Source organism: Serinus canaria, chromosome 15, assembly GCF_022539315.1.
Source record: "Serinus canaria isolate serCan28SL12 chromosome 15, serCan2020, whole genome shotgun sequence".
NCBI classification, from domain to species: Eukaryota; Metazoa; Chordata; class Aves; order Passeriformes; family Fringillidae; genus Serinus; species Serinus canaria.
Genome location: NC_066329.1, coordinates 2,643,983 through 2,669,998, shown reverse-complemented (window position 1 = coordinate 2,669,998; position 26,016 = coordinate 2,643,983). Strand labels below are relative to the sequence as shown.

Sequence of the window (26,016 nt, the reverse complement as noted above, 5' to 3'; positions counted from 1 at the left end):
AACACTGAGCACAACATCCCATGGAGCTCTGGGCACAGTGCAGTAGATCAGTGTCAGCTCTGCTGTCACTTCCAGCTGCCTCTGGATTTACTGTGTATATCAGGCATGAGACAGGGAAGAAAGGAAATGTCTAGGAACATGGTTAAGGAATGTGGGGAGAGATTCCTTATTCCAGCCCAGGCACTGACCTGCTCTGAAGCCCTGGGCAGGATTGTTGTCCTGTCTCTGAGGTGGGGATATGAATGCTTTTATCATGTGGGCCTGTAAGGCTCCCTGGCCCTGGTAGTAGCTTTAAAATGTTGTTAAGTAGTGATTTTTTTTTGTGGTGATGGTGATAAGAATTCAGCAGTCTGGACAGGTTATGGAGTTTGAAGATCTTCTTATAGGTGCAGCAAGTACTGGAGGTTCATATTTGGTAGGCAGCTTTGCACAGTCTCCCCTGTGTGTCTGTGTCTCACCATGAGTATCAGTGGAAAATTAGGGGAAGGCACCTAATATGACTCTGCTCTTCCTCTTTGTGTTTACAGTTTGGGTAGAGTTTTACTTTGTCACCCACCCAGCGTGTTTAGGTTGTCTCCAAACAATGCTGTAAAAAATGTGCTGCTCCTTGAGCAAGTGGTGAGCTTTCCTTGGGAGGCATGGGGTCTGCTGCAGTTGGGGTTGTACTGAAAAGTACCTGTTGGGTCAGGTTCTTGTTTGGATAATGATACTAGAACACCTCAATGTTGATTGTTTCTGTTCATTCCCAAGAGCTCCAAAGCCAGGCCCTCCCCAAAACAACAGAACAAGAAGGAGTAGTTTATTGAGATTATGTAATTTGCAGGAGAGTGCAAATATAGTAAAGCAAATCTTACATCTGTAAGAGAGAGCTAGTTTGTCCTGGATCTGAAAAAATCTCTTTGGCAGCATCCCTGGCAGTTCTCAGTTGTGTATCTGCTTTCAAGTCCTTTGACACTATCAAAGCAGAGCCATTCCTCAGGGTAAGAGAGACCCAGACTGTGATGTGCACAGAAATGCTCCTTGCAGGGCTGAAAATAGCTCCTTTGCTTGAGATGGCACAGTGTTGTGTGGACAGGGGACATCTCTGGCTAGAAGAGTAACCTGTGAACAGGTAAAGGCACTGTTCTTCTCCAGTTCAGTTCACAATGCATTGCACAAGCAGCCCTTCTTGCAAGGGTCATTCCCAGATCTCCATTCCCCACCCAAATCTTAGAATTACTCACAGAGGCTCCTGTCAGTACAAGGTTTTGGTTCTCGGAGCTGGTGGCATTTGTTTGGCTGCTGTTGCATGATCCTGTGGCTCTTGGTGCAGTTCCTGGTGGAGGACAGCAACTCTGTGAATTCCACTTTGTGAAAGCCTGGACTGGCTCCTGCCTTTTCCAATTGCATCATCTGAGAGCACACAGAAACTTCTTGTTAGCCCTGGACTCTCCCTTTACACAGCAATCACAGACCTACCCAACTGATTGTTGATTGATTATTGGGCAATCACAGACCTGCCCAACCTTTGAATTAGACAGACTTGGTCCTAACGCCTGATGTGGCTCTTCATGGTCAAACAAGCCTTCAGTGAGTGGCCATGGAGAGAGATGGGAAGACTGACTCAGTGATCAGAATCCAATTTTATTGTGGGATACAAACACTTCTATACTATTGCAGGGAGACCGGCAATGTGTACTGCAATGATTAGGTTAAAATCACATACACAAAGTTATGCATATAACAACATCCCTTGCTTGCAGAGTTTAATGGGATTTTCTTTTTCTGGTAAACCTGTCTGATGTAATCTTGCAATCCAGGTCTAATTTTCAAAGTTCCATTTGCTTTTGCCAAGGCATCCTGTTATCAAATCTCTTACGTTAAGCAGGTCCAAAGTCCATCACCTGTCTTGTGTCCCCCAACATTCCAACAGTGAGTGATCAACAAAACTGAAATGAAGGAAGTAAAAAATGACTATTTTCCCTTTGGACAGAAGTGGTACATCCTTGAGAGATTTCCTCTCCATTCACAGGGTTCAAGATTTCCTCTGATGGAGAAGGGGAGGATGTGCCTCTCAAGTCAGTGTCCAAGACTGATGTGCCTCTTCCCAGGTCAGTGTCCAAGACACCACCATTTATGGGATGCACATTTCTTCTCCTCTACAGAGCTCTCAGCCCCTATGGCCATGGAGCTGGGCAGTGCTCTAGCATCAGCCAACTTGGAAGAGTGTAGGAATGGGATTTTCTCTGTCAGGATGGGTATGGGGTCACCAGTGCTCTAATGCAGACAATGTCCTCCCTGTCAGGACTTGTGCCAGGAAAACCAGCAGCTTGGCAGAGAATTGTTTGATGCATGAAGAAAAGAAACAACTCTGCCAATACAGATTCACTCCTGGGACTACCTAACATCAAAGTATTGTCTCCATACAACTCTGATCCTTGCTCCCCACCCTCAGCACTGTTCCCTTTACCATGAGAAAGTACAGCACGGAAAGTGCTGGGCAACTCTGTTCTCATCTTGCCCTGTGAGCCAGCAATTCTTCAGGGACAGGGAGGGGGAAGGGTGGCATGTCTTTACTGCTCAAAGATAGGGCTTCATTACATCAGCCTCCCCTCCTGACCACTCCCATATATGAAGCCTTGCTGCCTCTCAGCTCTGTGCGACCGATCTTGTTTTTGGAGTCCCTGCTCCTGGGAACTCTTGAGGAATAAGGGGAGGCAGAAGTGCCTTCTTTTGGTGCCACTGGCTGAAGGTGAACTGCATCCAGGGAGAACAGAGCTTTGAAACTAGTGAGTAAACAGCTGATTTTATCTTGGCATCTCCACATTGGTTGGATTGGGGTGGGAAGTAGAGGAGTTGTTTCTTCCCCTTTATTGCGTACCTTTCCAGCTCGTTAATCCTATTTCATTAAGGGGTGCCTTTGTTTCACAAGCCTGCAGGCTCAGGTTTGAAGAGCAAGTGTTTCTCTGTGACAAGGATGGTCAGGACCTGATCTACTGTGCTGCTTTTGGCTTGGCTCAGTTAGCAAAGGCAGCAGGGTCTCTGTCCAAGCACCCTGAGCAGCTGCTGAGCCACCCTGTAGGGGAGCTGCTGTGGCTTGGCAGGGTCAGCAGCACGTGGACTGCTGGCTTCAAGAAGGATTGGAGCTTCTGACAGGCTGAGATAAGAGCAAGACCTGGAAGTCTGGTGTGCTGGGGTCTCAATCCCATCACTGGGGAAGACATTTCACCTCTGCATGACCCGTCCAGCCCTTGGAAGTTATTATCTACCACCCAAGCTGAATTTGGTCTCTGCTCCTTTTTGGGTTATAGAGGTGTCTGGAAAGGTTGGTGCAGGGTCATTGACCTGAGTGTCAGGTTTTGCAGATGGCAAAAGTGACAAGGGTTGCTGATAAGAGAAGTGCTGTTTTGTCAAGCTGATACAGGAAAGGCTCCCAAAATAACCAGAGAGGTCAGAGCCACACAAACATGGAAAGGCAGATTTCATGGGGTCCTAAAGGTGAGAAATTCTTACTTCAGTCGATGTCCCCCTGGGAGGTGGTGCTCATCAGAGGAATCAAAGTCTAAGAAGTGGCTGAAATCCATAGATCTTGGATCCCTCTTCCTTCCATAGCATTCTGTGCTTCCTGACAAATGCAAGCCCTGTTGGTGTGGGAGGTAAAGCACTTTCTTACCTGGTGCCTGGGGGAAAGGCCAGGAGGCAGGTGCAGAACCAGAAAAGCTGCAGGGGCAATGGGATGATGCTGAGGGTGTGATCCAGAAGCAGGGTGGAAGGGCAATGCTGTGGGAGAGAACAGAGATCCTGGAGCAGAGCAAGCAGAGCACTCAGTAGAGCACAGGTCAGGGGTCATTTGTGTACGTGGATAGTGGCCTGTGAGGGAGGAAGAAATACTCTGAAATAAATCAAGCAGTTCACATTTAATTCTTTGTAAGGAAAAAAAAATCTGTTGCAAAGAACTATCAAGGGTAACTGTATTTGTATGAAAATGAGCAAATTCTGCCCAGGCAAATGAATATTTAGACACATGAAGGACCAGAACAGCACCTGGGACACTCTCTGCTCATTACCAGACCAAAAGAACGGCCCTCTCTTATGTGTGTTTGGAAAACAAAGACCTGCTCCTGTTCTGGGCTGGATCCCCTCTAACATGTCAGAGGTGGGCTTTCCAGGACCAGGGCTTTTTCTCTCAAGGTCCCAGTCCTGAGCTGCAGTTCCTGATCCAGGTGTCCACAGCAAACAGGAGTGAGATCAGGAGAGGCAAAGCCGTTCAGACCAGCTCTGTGGTTATTAAGGGATTCACTTACCTGTAGAGTCTTGGTTTAGCAAACACAGGTGAATTTAAGCAGGTAGCTACAGACTTTTTTTTAGTTGGAAACAGCTCTTTTCCAACTTCAGCTGAAGTCTCTGAAACCTCTTCAGTGAATTCAGTCATTCATTTGAGTTCATTTATTGTAACTGGAATCCAGGGTTTCCAGTGGCCTCACCCACCCATCCAGATGCTCTACAGTCTATAAAATACACAGTTATCTGCTATAGCAGGTATAACATTGCACAAACCTTACAGAAAAATTACACAAACCCTTCTGCAGAGCACCAAGAAAGTCAAAACTTCGTCTGTAATCTGAGAGTTTCAATGGCATGTGCAGGACTGGTCCAAGTGCAGCAGTCAGGTGAGACTGGGGGAAACCTCTAGCCTAGAGAGAAGGGGCATAGCTCATTTTTTGCCCTTCAGTTTCCCCCTTTCCCGTTCTTTCACCTTTTTTGTCCTCCTTCATTCCCACTTTCTCTGTTTTTCCCTTCACCAGTTTAGGTTTTCTTGTTTCCCTGTCTCTATCAGCCCTGTCCCTTTTTATCTGGGGATAGTGAGGTTGAGGGGAAGCTGTGTGGGACTGTGCTGCTGAGCTCAGTACTGCCTGCTGGGGGAAAGGCAGTTCTGTCAGCTGCAAGAACACAGTCCCTTTGGTGGCCTGGCAGGAAGGCTTTGCAAAGGTTAAAGGGCTTTATAAAGCTGCTAAATAAATGGCACAGATTGATGTAGGTTTTGGAAATTGCAGAGCTTGACATAAAATTAATGAGTAAGATTGAGTTGAGACAGCAGAAAGATAAGATTGAGGAAAAATGAGGAAAGAAGGCAGAACTCTGGAGAGAGGACAGCCACCCTTTTCTGGAAGGGAGAAGCAGAAGGGCTTCTTCTGCAACAGCAGCCAGAGACCTCCAAGAACCAAGGAGCCCCAGTGGTTCACGCAGCACTGTCCCAGCAATGCTGCTGCTGCTGCAGCTGCCTCTGGGCTTAGAAGGATATCACCATAACTGGTTAACCAGTGTGGCTGGCAAGAAAAGGTCAATAAACCTCCCTGTTTCCCAGTTATCTTCCACTTGCTTACCTCTGTCCCAGAGAAAAGTGTGCACCTGTGGATGATTATGGGAAAACAGGTCACTAGAATGAAAGCACGTGGGTTTGGTGGGTGGCTCCATTTCACCAGGTGAGTTCCAGTGAAAGCAACTCTCACTGGAGGGGAAGGAGGTGCTTGGGCTGTGGATAAACATCTGCTTGTTTATTTTCAGCTCTGTAAGGCAACTTTTGTGTCCCTGCTCAACCTTTTGCACACTAGGCGTGTTTTCCATTCTTAAAGTACCTTTTCTCTAAGTCTCCCCTAGTGACTTTTCCAAGGCTTTTTCAGCTAGGATCTCTTTTTTTAAATCAGTGTTTCTTGGGTCATATTTAGACTAAATTAGAGTTGTCTGCTAGTCATACAGCTGGCAGTTAGCTTCCACATGGAAGAGTAGAGTAAGAGGTCAAAAAGGGAACTGTTCTTTAGTAGGAAGAAGCCTCATGTGCTTATTAACAGCTCTGTGTTAGTGGGCACTCAAGGTGCTTTTTGATGCTCATTTTCAGGTAGTGTTGGGTTGCAACACTTCTCTGTCAGAGGGGAAAGACTTCCTCATGGGAAAAATAGCTAACCTGCAACAAGAGGTAAACCTAAGGGACAAACTCTTGTAACAGCATCTATTCCAGTAGTGTTGGGATGTTAAAACATGGGGAAATGGTGGCTTTGGATTGATTGTTCTGCCATAAAAAGTAGGTGTCTAAACTGTTGACCTGGTCTGTGCTTTGTGAGTCATTGCTGAGGTTGCTTAATGAAATTCCTACAGAAAAAATCAGCAAGGGTGGGGGGAAAGAAACAAAAAGAAAAATTCCCCAGCAGTGCCTCGGGTTGCCTGATGCTTTTCAGTGTCTGCAAGTTCTGTGACAAGAGCTATGAAGGCATTGCTTCATGTGCTGAAAGATGAATTTGTTGCTCAAGTTTCAATGTAACAGCACATGCTAATTTTTGGGAAATTAAAGGTGACCATGCCATGAACATCACAGCTGGAAGGAGGTGGCAAGTTCTTCAGGAGATTTTTTTTTTCTTTATTTGTAATGGGTTAAGAAGAGCAAGTCAGCAATGCACCTGCATTAAACGTGGCATTATTGCTTGAGGTGTGGCCTTGCAGCTTGAAACACGTAAGGCTGAGTTATAACAGGGCTCTCTATTATATTAATGCCTAGACAGAGATGCTTGATAGCTGCCAAATGTTATGTACAGCTGAAACAAGGTGGCTGTGCACAGCACACCCTGTATACAGCAGAGTGCTCTCACCCTTTGGAACTGCAGGCACTGACTTCAGGTTTTACAACGTTCTCTGACCCCATCTTCAACTCCACTTGGGCATAAGTGAAAGAGTAACTTGCTGAGGAGCATCCAACTTGTTCCAGCTCTGTGCTGGTAAGAACATGGCACTGCAATGTCCTTGAGGAAGGACAAGATTTGCTTCATTTGGTTGGGTCACTGATAGAAACCCTGCCTTTCAGCTGTGGGGTGAAATATTACAGTAGGATAAATATGATTTAGAACTGGGCTTTCTTACAGCCTTTCCATGTCACCTTGCACCTTCTGAGACAAATGTGACAGGGAGACTCTTGTCTGACCTAGACCAACTTCAGGGATGTAGCAACTTTAGAATGATGAAAATATTAAGAATAAAACCTAGTACAAGTAAATTAAAAAAGAGGTTCTGCTCAGTAGACTGCATCCTAAATTCCCCTGTTAATATTAAAGGTGTGCCAGACTAAAAGTGCAGGTGATTTGTTTGGGGCAGAGACCAGACACCTTTCCACACTGTCTGCTTTTTCAGAGGATCGTTGTGTGCTCCTGTCACAACCTTTTGTGTGGAGCATCATGAGTCTCACAGCAATAAATCAGACACAGTGAGAGGGGTGTGTGTTAACAGCTGAATGTGGCCTGGACTCTGGAAGTGTAGCTCAGACTGGTGGTAGGAACAGCAGATTTTGTATCTCAAATCCTTCTGAGTACTTTCTGGGCCAGTATCTACTTTCCAGAAAGCTTCCATTTTTTCTCAAGACCTCTTGGATAGTAGCAATATAACTGAAGGGGCCTGTTCTCTTCATACAGTGTCTTGAAAGGAGTATTTGAAAGTCACCTTTGGAAAATGGGCACAGGCTATATTCCTTCCAAATATCTCAGGGCTGAAATGCTCGTGGTTTTTAGTACTGATTTTTCAACATGTAAATGTCAAACAGAACTCCATTTTGTGGCTATTATAGAAAAAATGATGTATTTTTAGGCAGGGAAAATATCACCCTAAAGCTTTTAATCTTGGAACTTGGCCAGACTTTGTTAATGAGTCAGTGTAGCACAGCTACTATCCTGCAGCAGCAAGTGGAGATGTGGTGTGTCAAAGGTTGGAGTGGGGCAGGGGGACTGGGCTGCTTTACAGTTGAAGCATTAACCTCTTGCCTGAGCCCTGTGAGTCCAGAGACAGCATCTCTGTGCTGAATGCCATCCAGGCAGACTTTGCTTCATCCTGGGTTTGCAGGGAACCTTCTGGCTAGAAGTCAGGCTTAAGACATGTGGACTTGGATCCTCACTGTGCCCAGGTTTCAGGCAAGCTGTGATTTGCTTGTGTTGCATTCTAGTTGGGCATTCAGCATTTCTGGGTGCTGAGCTTATGCTAAAGGAGGGTCTGGGGTTTCTGGCAAGCCATGGACAGACTCAGTGACCTGAGTTTTAGTAGCTGAGTCCATAAAGGACAGTTTGTACAGCTCCTTACCTCAGACTGGGTTCTGCTGAGTTTTGTGCTACACTTCAGCAACCTGGGAGCTGCAGCTGTGCTTCCAGACTTGGCACAAGCAGATGTGGAGGATTGTTGCTTAAAACCCTCAGTGAGATTTAGTGATGGAGGGCAGGTTTCTTCATCCCTGCCTGCCAGAGGGTGCTGCTGTGGCAGCAGGCCAAGCAGAACAGGCATTGCATCTTCTCATTGCAGCTGGAGCATTCATCTGATGGCAGTTGAAGGTGGTGTGGCTGTGGTTGCTGAGGGGCAGCTGTGGGAGCTGAGCAGGTGCCCTGGCACTGCCAGCACTGCCCACCCTTGGCAGACGGGTTATTCCCACCAAGTGTAGTCACAGCTCCATCTGGCAGTGTCTGGGTTGGAGCTGAAGGGACAAACACCAAATCCAGTCTGTCTATGAGCACAAGGGTGTAGGCAGGAGTGGTGTGAGGGTACCTGGCCATGGGGAGACACCATGGGTTTAGAATCACAGAACCATTTAGGTTGGAAAAGGCCTTTAAGATCATTGAGTCCCACCATTAACCCAGCACTACCAAATCACCACTGAACCATGTTCCCAAGTGCCATATTGACATGTTTTTTAAATCCCTCCAGAGGTGGTCACTCCACAACTTTCTGGGGCAGCCAGACCACCATTTCAGTGAAGAATTTTTTCCTAACATCCAATCTAAAACTTCCCTGGTGCAACTTGAGTCCATTGTACTTGCTCAGTTGCTTAATCAGAACTTCAGAGATAGCAACGAGGTGAGGAAAAATATTTGTACCACACAGTCACCAAATCCAGGAACACAGAATGTTTATCAACAGCAGAATCAATCTTCGTGGATCCTAAAATATGCATTTTGAGAGGTGTGGGTTCTTGACTCTTCACCTAGTCAATGATTACTTCTGCATTCCTCTGGTACTGTGAATTCAAACATAATGAGTTTCAATGGGTTCATCTCTGTGAGCAGGGCAGTACAAATACCAAATACAAGTTTTGGAGAGCTTTAAAGGGAAGATAAGTGGTTATTGCTACTCCCGCAAGGATGTTTTGCCCCAGTGAAAGGGTTCACTTCCTGAGAAGGGACACTCAGAGGAGGCCAGTACCCACAGGTCTGTGCAAAAGACAGGATCAACTTGCAAATACTCTTGAGAGGTAAGGGGGAAACAGGAATTACCTTCATTGAGCCATTCCCCTCAACCTGAAAGTGCTGGGTGGGATTTCTTTTTCAACAGAATGTGTAAAAATTGAACTTTTTTAGTAAGCAGATGAAAGCTTGCCGAAGGAGAATGATGGGACCAGACTAACCAGTCTGAATGAGTTCAGATCTAATAAACAACTTCCAGTTAAATGGCAAAAGAGCACCTGAAAACATCTTTTGCAACAGTTGGTTTCATGTTTTAATGAAGCGTTTTGACTTCAAATTGGGAGTGAGCATAACGATAATGTTTTTAATGGGTTTATAAAAACTCATTCTCTACTACTTTAATAACTTGTGGGTTTGAGATTGAGTTTGCTAGTTGTGGATTTCTGCACGTCCTCAACTAGGAAGCACTGTGAAAACCATGGGAAATGGGGAATTCTGTGTTTATTCCACCTTTCTGTCTTTTTTTTTTTTTCCACTTCATAGTTTATGCTGAAGTGTCTTAAAATAAATAATGTTGGATTTGATGCTAAAATTTCTGCAGGGAGACATGAGGGATTTTTGAGGAAAAAGTTGCTTCAAGAGGAAATTATTGTCTCTCAGTGAACTCAGAGTTTGATCTACTTTGGGCAGAATAATACATGCCATGGGGCTTCAGAAAAGCCTGTGCCTGTGGAGGAGTCACAGCCTGTGATCACAAGAGCTCTCCTGAGCAGCACCTGGGGCCCAGCTGAGCAGCCCCTTCACACACAGACTCAGTGCTCAGTTCTTTTCAATGTTGATTCTCTCAGCAACAAGCAGGGAGCACTGATCCCCACTGAGGCCTTTGTCCTGCAAGCTGATGTGTGTCCAAGAGTCTGCAATGCTGGGATTAACCAAGAGGGGAGTGCTGGCCCCTGCACAGGAACCAGCACGGAGGCACCGTCAGTGAGGAAGGCTTTTAACTGAGTAGGATGGAGGTGCTGTGTTTCTCCAGGGACTGCTTTGTCCTCCTGCTTCAGGTGGAAGCAGTGCCTAGGTCTGAATTTGGAAGCCTCTTTGGGCCTCCTCATGGCTTGGCTGAACCTCTGTCTTAGTTTCCTTCTCACTGGTGGAGCTGCAGACTGTGTAAGACCTCAATTAGAATATCTCACGATGGAACTTCAGCGTCTGTGATGTGTCACAAGGGCATGGCCTGTGTCCTGTGACAAGAGTTCAGGTATCCAAACTGTCCTTGCATTTCCTGTGCTGCCTGGGGAAAGTAGGGCAGCCTATCTCAGAGCTAATGGCCCAGTGGTGGCTGCTGGGCTGCGAGAGGGAGCACAGGGAGCTCTCAGGAGTGGGTGCTGGCGTATGAAGCTCTTGCAAGATGGGTTTAAAGCAGAAAACTGTTGGGTTTGAGTTTGTGGTTAAAGTTTTCAGTGTTGTCAGTGGATGCTTCATTTACTACTTCATTTGGGAAAAAAGCAGTGCCTGATCAGGCCTGGGGTCCTTTGTCATCCCCTGGTATCCCACTGTTCTCTCCCCACTGATCTCTCCCCACATCTCCTTCTCCTCTTCCAATTCTCCTGGCACTTTCCCTGACCATGGCAGATTCCTCATCCCTACAGAACACCCCAGCCCTCTTGGAGGAGATGTCAGACCCTGCATCTCCTGCCTGACACTAACTAGCAACCCCTGTTGCACTGGGGTACTTTTAGTTCAAGCCCAGTGTCAGTTTAAATAAGGTTGTGCATGTTGTGACCCACCTGAGCACAGCCCACTGGGGCTGCTTGTACAAGCATGGCCCTGCTGCTTGCTGGTCCTCCCCCTCTCCTAAAGTAAGTAAGGCAAGCAGGCTACTTTTTAAATTCCATGACTAACACTGGCTGGTGGACCTTTATAACAGTGAGAGATAATTGTATTGCTTTTAATTGCTCTATAGCCCCTGTCTCCTGGAGAACTTTTGCTGCTGCCAAAACACTCTGTGACTGAAGCCAGGCTTCCAAACAGCTGGATTTGGCAGAGATGGGGAAGTTAAAGCCAGCCTCAGCAGACAGCATCTGGGGAGCCTGCTCAGGTGGTAGCCTGCAGCTGCTGTTCCACTCCCATTAATAAATGATAATGGGGACTCAACTCAGAGCCAAGGTTCAAACAGACCATTGCTCCAAAAACTCAGCTGTTCCTGCAGTGTGCCTGCCCAGGACACAAGGGGTGTGGAGAGGTGGGTTAGCAGTGGGTGTCTGCAGGCTCCTGATCCTTCTCTGATTTTTGTACATCAAAGCAAACACACATTTGGCTCTGCTGTGCCATTGTTTGGGAAGGCAGTGAGGGCTGTGCTTCCCTCTGGGATCAGGCCTGGGATGGGCTAAGGAGCTTCTGGGAGCTGAGCTGGCAGCAAAGGTGGAGAGGATTATCCTCAGCTGGGTTTGCTCTCTGCTCATTGCTGGAGAAGAGAAATCTGCAGGTCTGGAGCTCATACATCTGCTGTTTCCTGGGCAGGATCAGTGTGACAGATTGCACAGCTACACCTTCCTTAAGAGCATTCCCTGGAGTTACAGAGGCACAGGGTGGTGCAGCACAGGGTCAGTATCTCTGCAGGGCAGCCTCTGTGTGCTGCTGCCCAGTGGTGCATGTCTCATCCTCATGCCTGGCAGGCCAGGAGCTGTGCCTGGGTCACATGAAGTTTCTTGTAGGGCCCTTTCCAAGGTCTGTGCACTCAGCAGGACACAGCATGGAGCTCTCCTGGGTCTGTGGGGTGCTCACAGGTCTGATCCCATTCCAGAGAGGAGGTGAGAGCAGAGGCAGTACCTGGAATTTCCCCTTCTCTCCTGCTGTCAGAGTAACTTCCCTGATGAGGCAGTGAAGCTCTGCAGGGACCCAGCAGTGGGACAAGCAGCTGTGGAGAAGAGCTGCAGAGCCCCAGCCAGGAGCCCAGGGGTTAACTCTGCACTAGGGGGCTCGAGTCAGCCCAGGCTTGAAGGACAGCCCAGCACAGAGCAGCCTTCAGACCAAACAAAGTACCTTCTGCTGAGCTGGGGCACAGATAAAAGATCCCATGGCATCTCTTGTGTAGCTTGGAGGAGACTGCCAGTGCTGAAGCTGAAATATCTCTGCCAACAAACAAAACTGTCTTTAAACTCTGAGGCTGTGTGTGAGCTATTGTTGGGGACATAATGGCTTCTCTGTTTCCCTGCACAGTCATTGCTCTGCAAACACACCACTGCTCTCTTTTAAAAGTGGTTGAGTGTAAATTAAGTTCTAGAACCTGGAAAGAGGTTTCATCCATTTACTTTTACTACCCTCAGTTGACACTTGTTTACAGAGCAGCACCTACAGTAGATTTACAGCTGCTTTACCTGGATGGAGATGGGAATCTTTAGTGCCCAGGCTGAGACTCACAGATACAGGGCTTGGACAGCAAATGTGTCCAAATCTCCTGGTTTAAGGCAGGGGGTGAGGCTGGGGGGGGGCAGCTTGCTAATCATCCCCCTCTAAGAAAAGTTTTGGTTTGGCTGGCCTGGCCTGTTTCCTTTAGTTAGCTCAGTGCTGGCATACTCACTGCTGCCTAATCCTGAGTGTGTGTGGCTGCTGCAGGGCACTGAGTGCTGCTCTGGCTGCTGGAGTTCACTCTGCCTTGGGCTGCTGGGCATCCACAGTGGGGTTGGTGCATCTGTTCTTCACCACAATTCCATGGACTGGCTTTTCTCTGAGGATGGCAGATGCTCTGGTAAGGTAAAGGACATCTTGGCTATTGTGCTGAAGTTGTGGTAAAACCCAGAGCTGCAGTACAAAGGGGGGAGGTGGTATCTGAAGGCAATATGGTTAATTTAGGTCTATTTTGCTGGAATGGTCTTGTAATGGAAAAGAAAATGGGTCAAAGAGTAGCTGTTCAAGCTGTACTTGCTGAAGTGCCTGTCCCAGCAAGGTGGCAGTGACTGTCCATCCCTTCAATAGCTCTCTGCTCATCCCTGTGTGCACCCAGAGAGCTCCTTGGTGTTCTGTGCTCACTCTCAGGTGAGCTGCAGCCCGGGAGCAGCTGAGTGCAGGACTGGCACACATGGGGACCTGAGCACTGGCCATGGCCCTCTGGAAGTGCTGGGCTCATTGGGAAGGTGCTCTGGCCAAGGGCCCCAGGCAGGAATGGGTGCTGTGCTCACACTGTAGCTTTGTCCAAGGTTGATTCCTAATGACCTACATGTGTTTTGCACTAGTCCTTAGCAACCTTACAGACAGACTCTTCCACAGACATGGCATTTAAAAGGAGATTATGTGAAGTGAAATTTTTTAATTTTTTAGGTTTTTTTTTGTCCTGAATATGATGTCAGCCATGATTAACAGCAGTTGTGTTCTGCTCCTTGGATTTCCCTTCTCCCCTGTGCCTCTGGAGGTTTCTGTGCTGTTCCCTGCCTGCTTTAAGGCAGGCTCTCACCCAGGTGACAGCTGCTGGTTTGAGGATACAAAAGGAGGTGGCAGCAGGGCTGACAATCCTGTCTCTCTCCACAGGAAGATGAAGACACGCTGTGTGCTGGTGGCAGTGGTGGCTGTAGCCCTGCTGGGGCTGGTGCTGTTCCTGGGGCTGTTCTTTGGGCTGCGCTCAGGGGACACACACACCTACAGCAGGGCGGCCGTGGCCACCGACGCAGGGCCCTGCTCCATCATTGGAAGGTACCCACTGGGGTGGTGGTCCCAGGGCTCCCAGCACCAGGGGAGAGATGAGAATCTTGACTCCATGTTTCAGAAGGCTGATTTATTATTTTATGATATATATTATATTAAAAGAAAATCATATATTAAAACTGTACTAAAGAATAGAAGAAAGGATTTCATCAGAAGGCTAGAAAGGAAAAATGAAATGATAATAAAATCCTGTGACTGACCAGAGTCCCCCACATGTGATTGGTCACCAAGTGGAAACAACTCACATGGACCAATCAAAGATGCACCTGTTGCATTCCACAGCAGCAGATAATTGTTGTTTTTCTTTTCCTCTGAGGCTTCTCAGCTTCTCAGGAGAAAAAATCCTAATGAAAGGATTTTTCATAAAATATGTCTGTGACAACCCACTCACTGTGCCCTGCCTCTCATTAGCTCTGACAGCTCTGGCATGAGACACAACTGCTGCTTCCCTGATGTTCAGGTGCAATCCTTGCAGTTGCTCAGCATGGATAATCAATCCCTAGTCTCCCTGTAGAAAGAGAAGATCCTCATAAACCCCAGGCTTTTACCATGCCTGACCAGCTTTACTGCAGTTGCTCACAGACAACATATTAAGCAAAGATTCCTTGGATCCATTAACAATGAGAACGAGAGTTTTCTTTCTAGCTCCTTTAAAAAACCCCATTTTTTGAGATATCCTTCAGTTCTAGTCTGAAGGGCTACAGATTTAAGGCTTCTCAGAAAACTGTAATTTCTGATGACAGCGTAATGAATGTGTGTGGAATGTCTGTCCCCACGTGTACCCTGTCACATCTCACTGTTTTCAGGCTGGTTTGGATGTGTCTCTAACGAGGGCTGACCTGGTCTGCACGCTGACCACTCAGGGTCTGTTCTCTCTGGTGACAGAAGCTCAGAGCTTCCTGAGGAACATAGGTTGGGTGTGAACAAATGTGCCTGAGAGAATCTGTCTTAGCTGCTCTGACGTGGTGCGTGCAGTGCTGACAGGGAGCTGAGACACTCTCACATGTCACCTTCCCTTCTGCTGCACAGGGACATCCTCAAGCAAGGAGGATCAGCAGTGGATGCCGCGATTGCAGCCCTTCTGTGCGTGGGACTCATGAATGCTCACAGCATGGGCATTGGAGGGGGCTTCTTCTTCACCATCTACAGCAGCACAGGTAAGGGACAGGGCCACACACAGCTGGAACAGTTGGAGAACTTTATCTAAGCCAGGTGGTTTATCCTGCCTGAGAGGAGGTGAATGACTGATGCTCACAGCCTCTGCGGGAATGGCAAAAATAATTGCCAAGGAACTGGCTCACGTTGGTCAGAGTCCTCCAGCAGAGACCATGCTGTGTGCAGAGTCCAGAGCTAAACATCATCTCCCTTGCTCTGTCATTAAAGGAAAAGTGGAAATCATTAATGCGAGAGAAGTGGCTCCAAAAAACGCATCGGCAGACATGTTTGGGAACAACACACAGCTCTCTCTGAAAGGTATGGCAAAGGCTGCTTGGGGGGGACCACAGGGCTCCAGCACTGCCTGCTACCAGCACATCTACATTGAGAACATTTCTTATGGTTGGCTCTTGCCTACCTACAGGATTTCCCACCTAGAAGTAGTCTGGAAATATCCTCTCACATAATTTGCAAACTCTGGCCTGACAAGGAAGCTAAAAACAATGCCCTTGAAACTAACCCCATCACTTTCTGCTTTTCACTTCATGAAAAAGCAAGTGAATGCAAAGCACTGAGTAGACCTGTTCCACATGTGCCATCTTTCCTTTCCACCTCCTTGACTAAATCTTTGTGTGGATCATCTTGGGTTTTGTCAGTTCAGGTGTCCTCCCTAAATTACTTATTGTGGTGGCTTCAAGTAATGGCTTGGGGCCTCCAGAGAACTTTCTTATCAGGAAAGTATTTTCTAATAAGAAATTGAGAGAAATACTAACTAGTTCTCTTCATGGTCACTCTTTTGAGCAAGAAGGAACAGCACCTTGGAAGGGGTTTGAGCAGTGTGTTGAACTTCCAGGAGATGCAAGTGAAAAGAGGATTGAAGCAAAGTGTAACATCACTGTGGGATGTGGAATCAATCTGTTCCAGTTGTAGTTAAAATGCTGCAACAAAGTTTTTGGTTCAAGTGCATCGCAGTCTGTGTCCTCTCCCATGACAGCTCTGTGTTCTGAGCAGCTTTGCTCTAGCACAGAGCCCACAGCAGGAAATGACCCTAAAACTGGAGTTACCAGGCAAGAGGACAGAGGGGTATCAGCAGCTCAGAATACGTAGGCACAAATGTCAGACCAAATTAATCTGTTAATTCTGCTAATTCTCCCAGTAGGTCACAGTACACACAAGCCCTGCCTAAAAGCAGGGCTGGCAGAGATGCCTGCCCAACCTCCTGCTCCATCAGCCACTTTCTTTTCTTGCTGTGGGAGACTTAACACATTCCTTTTCTGCTCCAGGAGGACTGTCAATTGCTGTTCCAGGAGAAATCCGTGGCTATGAGCTGGCTCACAAACGGCATGGCAAACTGGCATGGAAAGATCTGTTTCTGCCCAGTATCAAGCTGGCAAGAGAAGGATTCCCTGTTGGGAAAGGCCTTGCTGCAGCCATGAAATCAAAACAGGAGGCAATTGAAAGGAATCCCTTGCTGTGGTAGGTAGAGCAGTTGCTGTCCTATGCAGAGAAATTTGGGGTGGCTGCATCCAATCTGCAAAGTCCCTGTGTTTGTGCAATGCAGGGTCCATGAGGAGTGTGCATGCCCTGCAGTAACCACACTCACTGTGCCTGCTGGTGACTCTGCAGATACCTAAAGGTGCTCAGTCATGGGGAATGTTCAGTTCTGACCTTTAAAAGGGGAAAAAATTCTACTCCTGAAGCCCATTTGTCTGAGCAAGGTGGAATTAGAGTACGTGCTGGGATCAGCCTGCCCAATGGCAGTGTATTTTCTGAATCCCTGCTTTTCCTCATGCTGTAAGTGCACCAAGCTGATCCTGCCTGCATTTGGAGCAACTGCAGAGTCTCCTTGAACATCTCATCTGCTGTCAGGCAGTGAGAATTTGGATCATCTCTTACTCTACAATCAGCCTTCCTCAAGCAGTGCTTCTGACCATCCACTTCTGGCAAAGACTTTGAGCATGAAGGGTTTTAAATACTCCTCACTTACAATCAAACCCTTAGTGTTTATGTCCAGCCCTGATGGGAATCATGCTTAATTCTCTCTTTTCCTTAAAATCTCTGCCAGCTGCAGGATTGTTTGCTATTCAATTGGTAATGTACACCCTGGCCTGTCTCCTGTCCTTCCATCAGACAGGTCCACAGCAACACAATCATGATCCATCATGAGGGAGCTAGAGAGGAATCAATCTACCTTAAAGTGATCTATCAAGCAGGGACTGAAACACTTCTGGATTTACTGGAAGCTTTGAACCTCATAGCTTAATAGGCTGTGCTCTGAACTGCACTGCTGGGTTCAAGGACTGTGGCCCCTCATGAGCATCCTGAGGCACTTGTTGGCCCCTGGGGTGGGCAGGGAGGGTGGTGCTGAGGTGAAAATCCCTGCTGCAGACTCCATTAAGCACACTGAGCATGTAGAATTTCAGGTCAGAAAACACTGCTCAATTTTATGTCCTGGTGCCAAGATCTGAGGACCCCTGGGCCATGGCTCAGGCAGTTTCCTTCTCTCCAAGAAGCACCTAGCATGAACACTCATGCTGGTTCAGCTGCCACAGACACACATAGTTTTGAATTTATCTCTCATATCTGATCTTCTCCATCTCCTTTCTCTGCTAGTGAAGTGTTCTGCAAAGGAGGGAAAATCCTGCAAGAGGGTGAAACCATCAAGATGCCCAAACTAGCCAACACCTACGCCACCATAGCCAATGAGGGAGCAGATGCCTTTTACACAGGAAGCCTGGCAAAGCAGATCATTGCTGACATCCACAATGCAGGTGAGAACCAGGACACCTGTCCCAAGCAGCAGGAGTGACCACACTGCTCAGAGCCCCAGGAGGAGCCAGTGACCTGCAGAAACCTTGGGAGAGATCTGTGGCAACAGGACACCCAAAAGCAGCACTTTAACAGAAGTGTTTGAAACTCAGAAATGGAGAGTGTTTGCTGTGCATTTCTGTACCACAGAGCCTCCCAAGTCTGTGCAGTTCAGGCTGTTCACAGAGCCTGAATCCCATGAGTTTGTGCCTTAAACGTTACATACATGGTGGTCCTGTGAACTCTGAGCTGTTTGATCTCTCGGAACCACTAGATGGTGGCAGTATCCTATCCTCACCAGCCAGCACGGGCTAGCTCGGTGAACTTCCTGTGAGTAATTTACTGGCTTTATTTGTGGTGGATAATTACTTGCTCTCTTCCCCCTTCAGATAAGAAAGGTGACGGAACACTCAAATTATTCTACCTGTGGGGTGCCACAAAGCATCTGCACCCAAAACTGCATCTTCCTCCTGTAAACAGAATTCCTAAGGACATTTTGTAGCCTGACACCGCTGGTGTCCTTTGTAAAAAAAGATGGATCATCAGAGTTGTGGCTGCTGTAAATCAGCCCAACCTCATGCTTAGGCTATCTGAGCCTGAGATGGATCTATCAAGGAGTAAATCTCCTGGCACACATTTTTGCTTTCTCCACCTTGTTAGTTTTTGGATTTGTCTGTGTTCCCTCCAATCCTTGCTGTGATTCATGGTGATGGAGTATGACCTCCTCTTCCCACCAGAGATCACATAAACCCACACCTCTAGTTTCCTTCTCTTTCCAGGGGGAATTGTCACATTGGAAGACCTGCGGGACTACAATGCCACGGTGATCGAGGACCCCATACAGATCAAACTCGGGGAGTTCACCCTCTACACACCCAGTGCCCCCCTAAGTGGCCCAGTTCTGGCCCTCATTTTCAACATATTGAAAGGTGAGAGTGCCACAGAGCAGTGCCCCACAGGCAGCAGGAGCTGGGAGAGCTCTAAAGACATCACCTTTTTTGGGGGAATAAGGCCTCCCTGATAGGCCTCCAGCAGCTGAGAGGTCTGAGAGCCCTGGAGAGATCAGAGGTGCAGAAACATTCCTCTTCTGCTGTAAACTCAGGGATGTTGCCTTCCTACCTGAAATACAGGTGCAAGAGGAAAAATATTTTCCTGATGGGGAGCTTCTCTGATATTTGTATGGGTGGAACCTAACATGTACTTGAGGCTTCTTTGGAAAACACCTCTGCAAGTACAAATTCTGCTGGTGACTCCAACAGTGCTCAAAACTACCAGAGCTCCTGAGTTCTCCATGTGGAGATTACTACAGTCCAGTGACTGCATCTCTGTGGAAACTGGGCTTACAGGTTATACATTTGACCCAGGGGCATTAGCAATCCATGGACCCTGTGCTTTGTGCTCACAGTTGTTTGTCCTGTGTTGCCAGGATATAATTTCTCTGCTGCCAGCATCAAAACCGTGGAGGAGAAAGGTCTGACCTACCACCGCATCGTGGAGGCCTTTCGCTTCGCCTACGCCAAGAGGACTTTGCTGGGAGACCCAAAATTTGTTGACATTACAGAGGTACCTGGCAAAAGTCTTTTCTTTCTGCAACACCAGAGTTGACTGGAATGTAGCTTAAAGTTTTTGGGTGACTCCACTTTGTCAGGCATGCTCTGTGCCACTTGGTGAGACAGGCACTGAAACAGCTCTGAGTCACAAAGTGATGTCCTGTGTGGCTCATGGCTGAGCTGTGGGGACTATAAATGGAGGCAACCTTCCTCCTCAATTCACCAGGGGGCTGAAGTGCATTTAGGTCTAACCCTACCTGTTTTTATAGTGTTTGAAGCCTTATTCACTGTATTCCCAGCATCCTTGTGGCTCTCTAGCCAGAGTCTTGCGTGTAGTAAAATGGAGCAGTAGATGGGAAGGGATGAGACTGCTTGTCCCAACTTTGCACTTTGTGCTTTACTTCTGTGCCTGCAAAAGCAGCAGATGCTGAGCCAGCCCAACTTGATGAACAGAAATGTTCAGCTTACAGAGCTCTGGTCATACCTTGCCTTGTCCCTATCCAATCCCATTCCTCTTGTCCCTGAAGCAAGTGTAGCCCTGCTTGCCTCACAGCAGTGTGAGAGCAGCTTTCCAGAGCACTGCAATAATGGATGCTGGTCAACTTCTACACAAAGGGATGACTTTGACAGCTGCTCCTGTGACAGCTTAAAATGATCTTTTGCAAAGTGTCCATCTTCCAAGAAGGAAGACTCTGGGGGGAAACCGCAGCCTCGCTGCTGGGATTTGCCACTGCTGTGTGGTCTGAATTCCTGGATATCAGCCTCATGACTACATGTCTCAATGTGCTGAGTAACTGCCCTGGGTTTCTCTGACAGGCTATCAGGAACATGACATCCGAGTTGTTTGCAGATAATCTCCGGAGGAAAATCACAGACAGCACCTCCCACCCCATTGGGTACTATGACCCCGTGTGCTACACTGGAGACAATGCCGGTACTTCCCACGTCTCCGTTGTGGCTGATGATGGCAGTGCTGTGTCCGCCACCAGCACCATCAACCAATAGTAGGAGCTCAGACATTCCTTCCCTGTAGGCCTTTGCCATCTTCCTAGTGCTGGTTCTGGGTATCAAACACCACCAGCTGTCACCTCTGGGGTGGGACAGGGGTCAGTAGTGCTGGGGATGGGCACTTCTGCTGAGCCTGCAGGTCAGTGCTCAACGTGGAGGCCTCGTGCTTGTGTCCCAGGACAAGAAGTGTCCTCTCTCTTGTTGAATTCCACCACAACATTGGCTGCATCTGGATCTTCTCATAAGCAGAGCTGTTGCTGCTGGTTCTGATTCCCCAGGCTTTTGGAAGGAATTTGAGCTAATACAGCTGGCCTGGAATTGCAGTGTTTGGCTGTGAGTGCTGTCAGAAAGAGCTGTGTTCACACAGATGGCCTGGAGCCAGGGTGTGAAGCTTATTTTTTATCCATAGAAAATGTCTTCGGCTTGACCCATCTAAGCGAACCCCCAGTCATTCCCAAAGGTGCCAGCTTTGGAGCTGTGCTGCCTCTGAATGGAGTGCAGTACTGCCCACCTGGAAGGGGCAGTAGTTGTACTGAAGTGCTGTGCTGGTTTTCCCCATGGGGTCTCTCAGGGGAGCTGTAGAGGGGCTCTGGGCTGCCTTTTCTCTGTGTGTAGCTGTGTACTCATGGTATTAACTGCTTCCTTCCCCCTAGGGGTGACAGAAAGTCCTTTACAATGGGAGGGAATGGAGCGTTACTACAATCAAACCCCAGGTTTCACATTGCAGTAAATTCAGCTGAAGCTCTGCCTAGATTTGCTATGGGTTTGACCTGACTCTGACAATTTGTTTTCTCCAGCTTTGGCTCCGATGTACGATCCAACATCAGTGGAATCATATTTAATGATGAAATGGATGACTTCAGCTCACCTTACATAATCAATGGATTTGGGATCCCTCCTTCTCCAGCAAATTTCATAGCTCCAGGTAGCTGTAAACTACCTTCCTGCCTCAGTCTTTTGGCTGCATTGCGCATGCTCACACTGTAGCATCTGTGCCATGGGACACAGGCCTGGGACCTGCAGGGGACAGGGGTGGGAGAGAGTCAAGAAGGAGGTGAGTGCAGGGGATGTGGGATCCCCAAGGACTGAGCAGGGCACAAGCTGAGTCAGGAAGGTGGATACTGAGGCTCTGGGCTTAGATGTGGAGTAAGAGCTGGAAGTTTGTCAGCTGCAGGTAGAAAGCTGAGCCTCTGTGTTGCCTCTGTGTCCCCAACAGGTAAACAGCCAATGTCCTCCATGTGCCCCTCCATTTTGGTGGATAAAATGAAACAGGTGAAGATGGTGGTCGGTGCTTCTGGAGGAACAAAAATAACTACAGCAACAGCACTGGTACGTGAGGGTGTGGGCACATGGGGCAAAATGGGAGAGGCAGCATTTGGGGGGAATCCCATCTTCACCTGTGACAGGATCATGGCTGTGGCTCCCTGCTGGGGGCCAGGGGCTTGAAAAGGAGGTTCCTGCCTGGCATTCTGAGGGCCAGACCAACACCAACTCCTGCCAGGGCTTCAGAAGGTCTGCTGTTAAATTGCCCCCTTTAGTGACTCCAGTGCCTCCTTTAGTGACATTTTCTCTGGCAAATTGTTCTTACCACTTGCACAAGATTTGCATTGAGTTCTGTTCTCTGCATCTCCATGACCCTATTTACCTAGTTCAGAGTTGTTCCCATCCAACATCCCAAACTTTGGATCAAAGGCACACAGAGAAGCTAAATAAGAACTCAGCTCAGGCACAGTGTCAGGCAGGGCCTCTGTGAGCTGCTGTGGCAGCCACTCAAACCCCCCAAAAGTGACTGCAGCAGTGACTGTCCCCTGTGCCAGCAGCACCAGGCTGGATCTGGCTTTTTGGCTGAGGTAGTGGAGAAGTCTGTAAAAAACACTGCAAACAATTTCCTAAGCCCTGGACTCTGAGAGTGTTCTCACCTCCCAGCAGCTCCAGCCTGCAGTTCAATGCTGCAGAGATGAGCCAGGCCCACAGGAACTGGCTGTACAATGGCAGGAAGCTGTAGGTGTGTTTGCTGAGGTGACTGTTGTGTGCTTGGTTACAGCAACATAAATCCAGCCACCACAGCTTAGGGATCTGATCCTTTTGCTGTGATAATTTTAGTCACTCGTGGTTTCTTTGTGTGGGAATCCTCCTGAGCATATACAATCTGCAATGTACCTGTGTTTTGCTTAGCCAAGAGAAGAATCACTGAAAGCCACGTAGACCAGAATGGTGCCTTTTGTGAGTCCTGTGAGCATCCTTGAGGCACCTCTGCCTGTGTGCCTCAAAGGGTCAGACTTCTCTGAACACAGTAATTAACATTAAGGCTTTTTGCTTCTCACAGACAATCATGAATTCCATCTGGTTTGGTTATGATGTGAAGAAAGCAGTGGAGGAGCCCAGAATTCACGATCAGCTGTTTCCCAACATCACGGAGCTTGAGCAGCAAATAGAGGAGGTTGGTCTCACTAGAGCCATACATGAACTTGTATGAGCTGGGCCCCTCGTGCTGGGAGGGCAAGCACTGTGGAAAATCATGAAGTTTGGCCTGATTGTTCCTGGGTGAGCAGTAGTAAAGCTGGTACAGGTCTAGGGCTGGGTCACAATAAGCTGTTCAAAGTGCACCTTTAGTCTGTCACACAGGTGTTGAAGCCAGTGCATTGAAGAGTGACTTGTGTCTGAAACTGAGTATCTGCTTGCAGTGATGTTTGGCACAAAGGACTTGCAAACAGCAAGCCACATCAGGGCCCAGACCATCCAGAAGTCTCAATCCAGTCAGTCTCAGGGAACTCTTGTCCTATTGTGTGACCTCATGTTGAATCTGGAAGGCCTGGCCCAGAGCTAGCAAGGGGGCATGCCCAGAGGGACCTGGGAACAGGCTTGAAAATATATTCACAGTAGAGATGTCAGCACAGTACTGTCAGTTGGAGAGCTGATGGCAAGGTCTGCCTTGCTCTCCAGACCACTCACCTGAGCTGGCAGCTTCATTCATCCCCAGAGGCCTGAGGCAGGCATAGGCTTTGTTCATCTCTCATGCCTCTGTATCTGCCTCTTTGTACCTATTTCATATCTCTGTGCCTCTGTATTTGGGAAAACAGTCCTACATAATGCAGTTTTCTTATCAAACTCTGCAGAAGTTCCTCTGTTAATAAGCTTCTTATGAAGGTAACAGCTGAGGTATCTGCCAGCACTGGGGAGGATGCCCTGCTCTCTCCAAGTCCTGTGTTTTCCACCACTGCCAACAGGATCCATCCATCCTGGCTGTTAGTGTGTGAATATCTGTGACCAAGAATAGTATTGGTAACCCACACTGAGCACCACACATATCAAATTCTGAATTCTTCAAAAGTAGGGCACCCCAGAAAGCAAAGGGAAGAGGAGGAACAACACGTAGCCCTATGCAACACAGGCCCTGAATGCCTGGCTGGCTGTGGGGTATGCAGGTTGCAGGGCTGCAGCAGGTGCAGTGTGCTCACCTAGCTGTGCATTGCAGGCTGCAGCAGGTGCAGTGTGCTCACCCAGCTGTGCGTTGCAGGCTGCAGCAGCTGCAGTTTGCTCACCCAGCTGTGCATTGCAGGCTGCAGCAGGTGCAGTTTGCTCACCCAGCTGTGCATTGCAGGGCATCGAGCAGCAGCTGAGGAAGAGGAGGCATGACACGACGCGGGTGAGCAGCGGCGCGGTGGTGCAGGCCATCCTCAGGACGGAGCGCGGCTGGGCCGCCGCCTCCGACTCGCGCAAAGGGGGCTTCCCTGCGGGCTACTGACCTGGCTCAGCTCCTTCTTCCAGCGCTCTAGTGACACCAAGGTGTGTTTGGGGGGAAGATCCTTTAGATCTGCAACTCAGGGACTTCTCAGAGGAAAGAGAACGCATTTACCTGTGATTCTGTTGATGGAACTGGGACAGTTCTCTACAGCCATGACCGAAGTGCCTCATGCCACAGCCGTCTGCTAAGACAGGCGCGTCCACCAGGACGTGCAGTACTTACTTGAAGAGTCTGTTCTGCCTTGAAGAGTTTGTTCCCTGCCTCCTCTCCATCCCACAAAGACAGATTGGGTGCCCAGTTTCTGCAGAAGGTCCGGCTCACTCAAGCTGCAGGAAGCGTTTCCCCTGCATGGTGTCCCTGTCACTGCTAGAGAAGATATTTGTTTCCTGTTGAGTAGGTGGGAGTTACAGGACTCTGGGGCTGGGTTTTCTAAGTTACAAACTAATAGGTCCGTGCCATAGCAGGAAGCCCAGCTCTAGACTGGGATAAGCCGAACTCACCACTCTGTTAACAAAAAATGTTTCTGCATTTCACCCAGTTGATTTTTGGAGATGAGGGGGGAAATGGGAAAATGGTTTCAAACTTTTTTATATTTCTGTTGAGAAGGTCTAAAGGGAAGATGCTACCTGTAAAACTCTGAGCACAACTAAAATAAATAAATACGGAGTCACACATTTTCCTTGCCTGCACAGTTGCTGCAAAAAGGGATGGTGAGAGTCTGTGTGAAAGAAGCTCTTTTGAGGCTTTTGTTTTTCTTCACTGCTTTGATGAAGTCATGAGTAAGCAAAAATAGTTACATATCTAAAACAAGCTTGTTTTTCTCCACTTTGCTTTTTATGATATCATACTGCAGTGAAATATCAGAGTTTGGGGAAATGAAATTTCTAAAAAAGGGCATGCTGCAGCTACTCTTGTTTAAATGTAAGTTACTGTTAACCAGACTTTTAAGGACCTCTCAGGAATCCCTGATATGTCTGATATGGAGCAGCTGAGAGTGTTTGTACCTGCATGAGGGGGTTTGGTGCAGGACCAATGCATCACATCATATAAACTTGGCCCAAGATCAAAACCAAATGATCCAGGGGGTTGTCATGCTCTAGTGGTGTTCTTGAAATCCTTGATACACAAGTAGCAGTAAGTTAGCTCATCTATTTGGCTCATGGAAACTTCCTGTCAATTTGTAAGAACCTTAAAATACAGAAAAGAAAATGAAAGTCTGAAGTTTTAGGCATCATGCAACCTCTTTCCTAGAAGTGTCTGGAGTTGAGGAGAGCCCAGTTTCACAGAATAAAGTGAGAGCTAGATGATGCTTAAATCAGAGTCATGACTTTGATATACATGTTTGCTTACATCATTTGACCCAAATGAGTGGCTTTTACCAAACGTGCCCTGGGTTTGCTCTGGCTCCTTTTCCTGAGCTCTTACTGGTGGTGCTGCTTTAGGTGCAGCAAAGGCAGTGACGGTAAATGACCTCTAGTCACTGTGTTCCCTCTTGTTCCCTCAAGAGGCCAGTTTGGAGCCAAGCCTGTGTCCTCTTATTGCCAAACTAAGACTTTCACTTTTCTACTTTTTGTAATTCCACTTCTGGTGTTCCTCAGAGTCAGGCTGCCTTTGGGACTGGCTGAGTTCTTTCTTGGCTAGGTGTGACCTGGGAAATAAAGAAAATTGCTGCACAGCAAAGTAAGCTTATTGGAATCTTACATCACTAGAGTTAGTCCAAAATTGGAAGGAAATGGATTTCTGGGAAGTGCCTGATGACAATCCTGATTTCTGATACAGCTCTGAGTGGCTGCTGCTGGGCTGCATCTAATGGTTTGTGGTGCAGCAGTTGTTCTTATGTTCCTGAATTTCCTCTTGCTAGTCAGAAAATTCC

General features: G+C 47.8%; 1 protein-coding gene across 5 annotated transcripts in view; it reads left to right on the top strand.

Annotated features, from left to right (window-relative positions):
- The window catches only part of GGT1 (gamma-glutamyltransferase 1), a 30,806-nt gene extending 5,989 nt beyond the window's left edge, over positions 1-24,817 (top strand). For 3 of the 5 annotated variants that reach the window (XM_018916430.3, XM_030233379.2, XM_018916431.3), the window contains 12 exons: positions 13,704-13,865; positions 14,907-15,034; positions 15,261-15,350; positions 16,316-16,508; positions 17,646-17,803; positions 18,620-18,769; positions 19,267-19,403; positions 20,207-20,394; positions 21,196-21,323; positions 21,615-21,727; positions 22,725-22,838; positions 24,000-24,817. In XM_018916430.3, the coding sequence (XP_018771975.2) occupies positions 13,708-13,865; positions 14,907-15,034; positions 15,261-15,350; positions 16,316-16,508; positions 17,646-17,803; positions 18,620-18,769; positions 19,267-19,403; positions 20,207-20,394; positions 21,196-21,323; positions 21,615-21,727; positions 22,725-22,838; positions 24,000-24,143 (1,701 nt within the window). In that variant the 5' untranslated portion in view covers positions 13,704-13,707 and the 3' untranslated portion in view covers positions 24,144-24,817. Of the gene's footprint in view, positions 1-2,491; positions 2,769-13,703; positions 13,866-14,906; positions 15,035-15,260; positions 15,351-16,315; positions 16,509-17,645; positions 17,804-18,619; positions 18,770-19,266; positions 19,404-20,206; positions 20,395-21,195; positions 21,324-21,614; positions 21,728-22,724; positions 22,839-23,999 lie in introns of those variants that run through there. The other 2 variants (XM_009092249.4, XM_050980682.1) reach the window with 2 other exon arrangements.
- Positions 24,818-26,016: the final 1,199 nt, after the last annotated feature.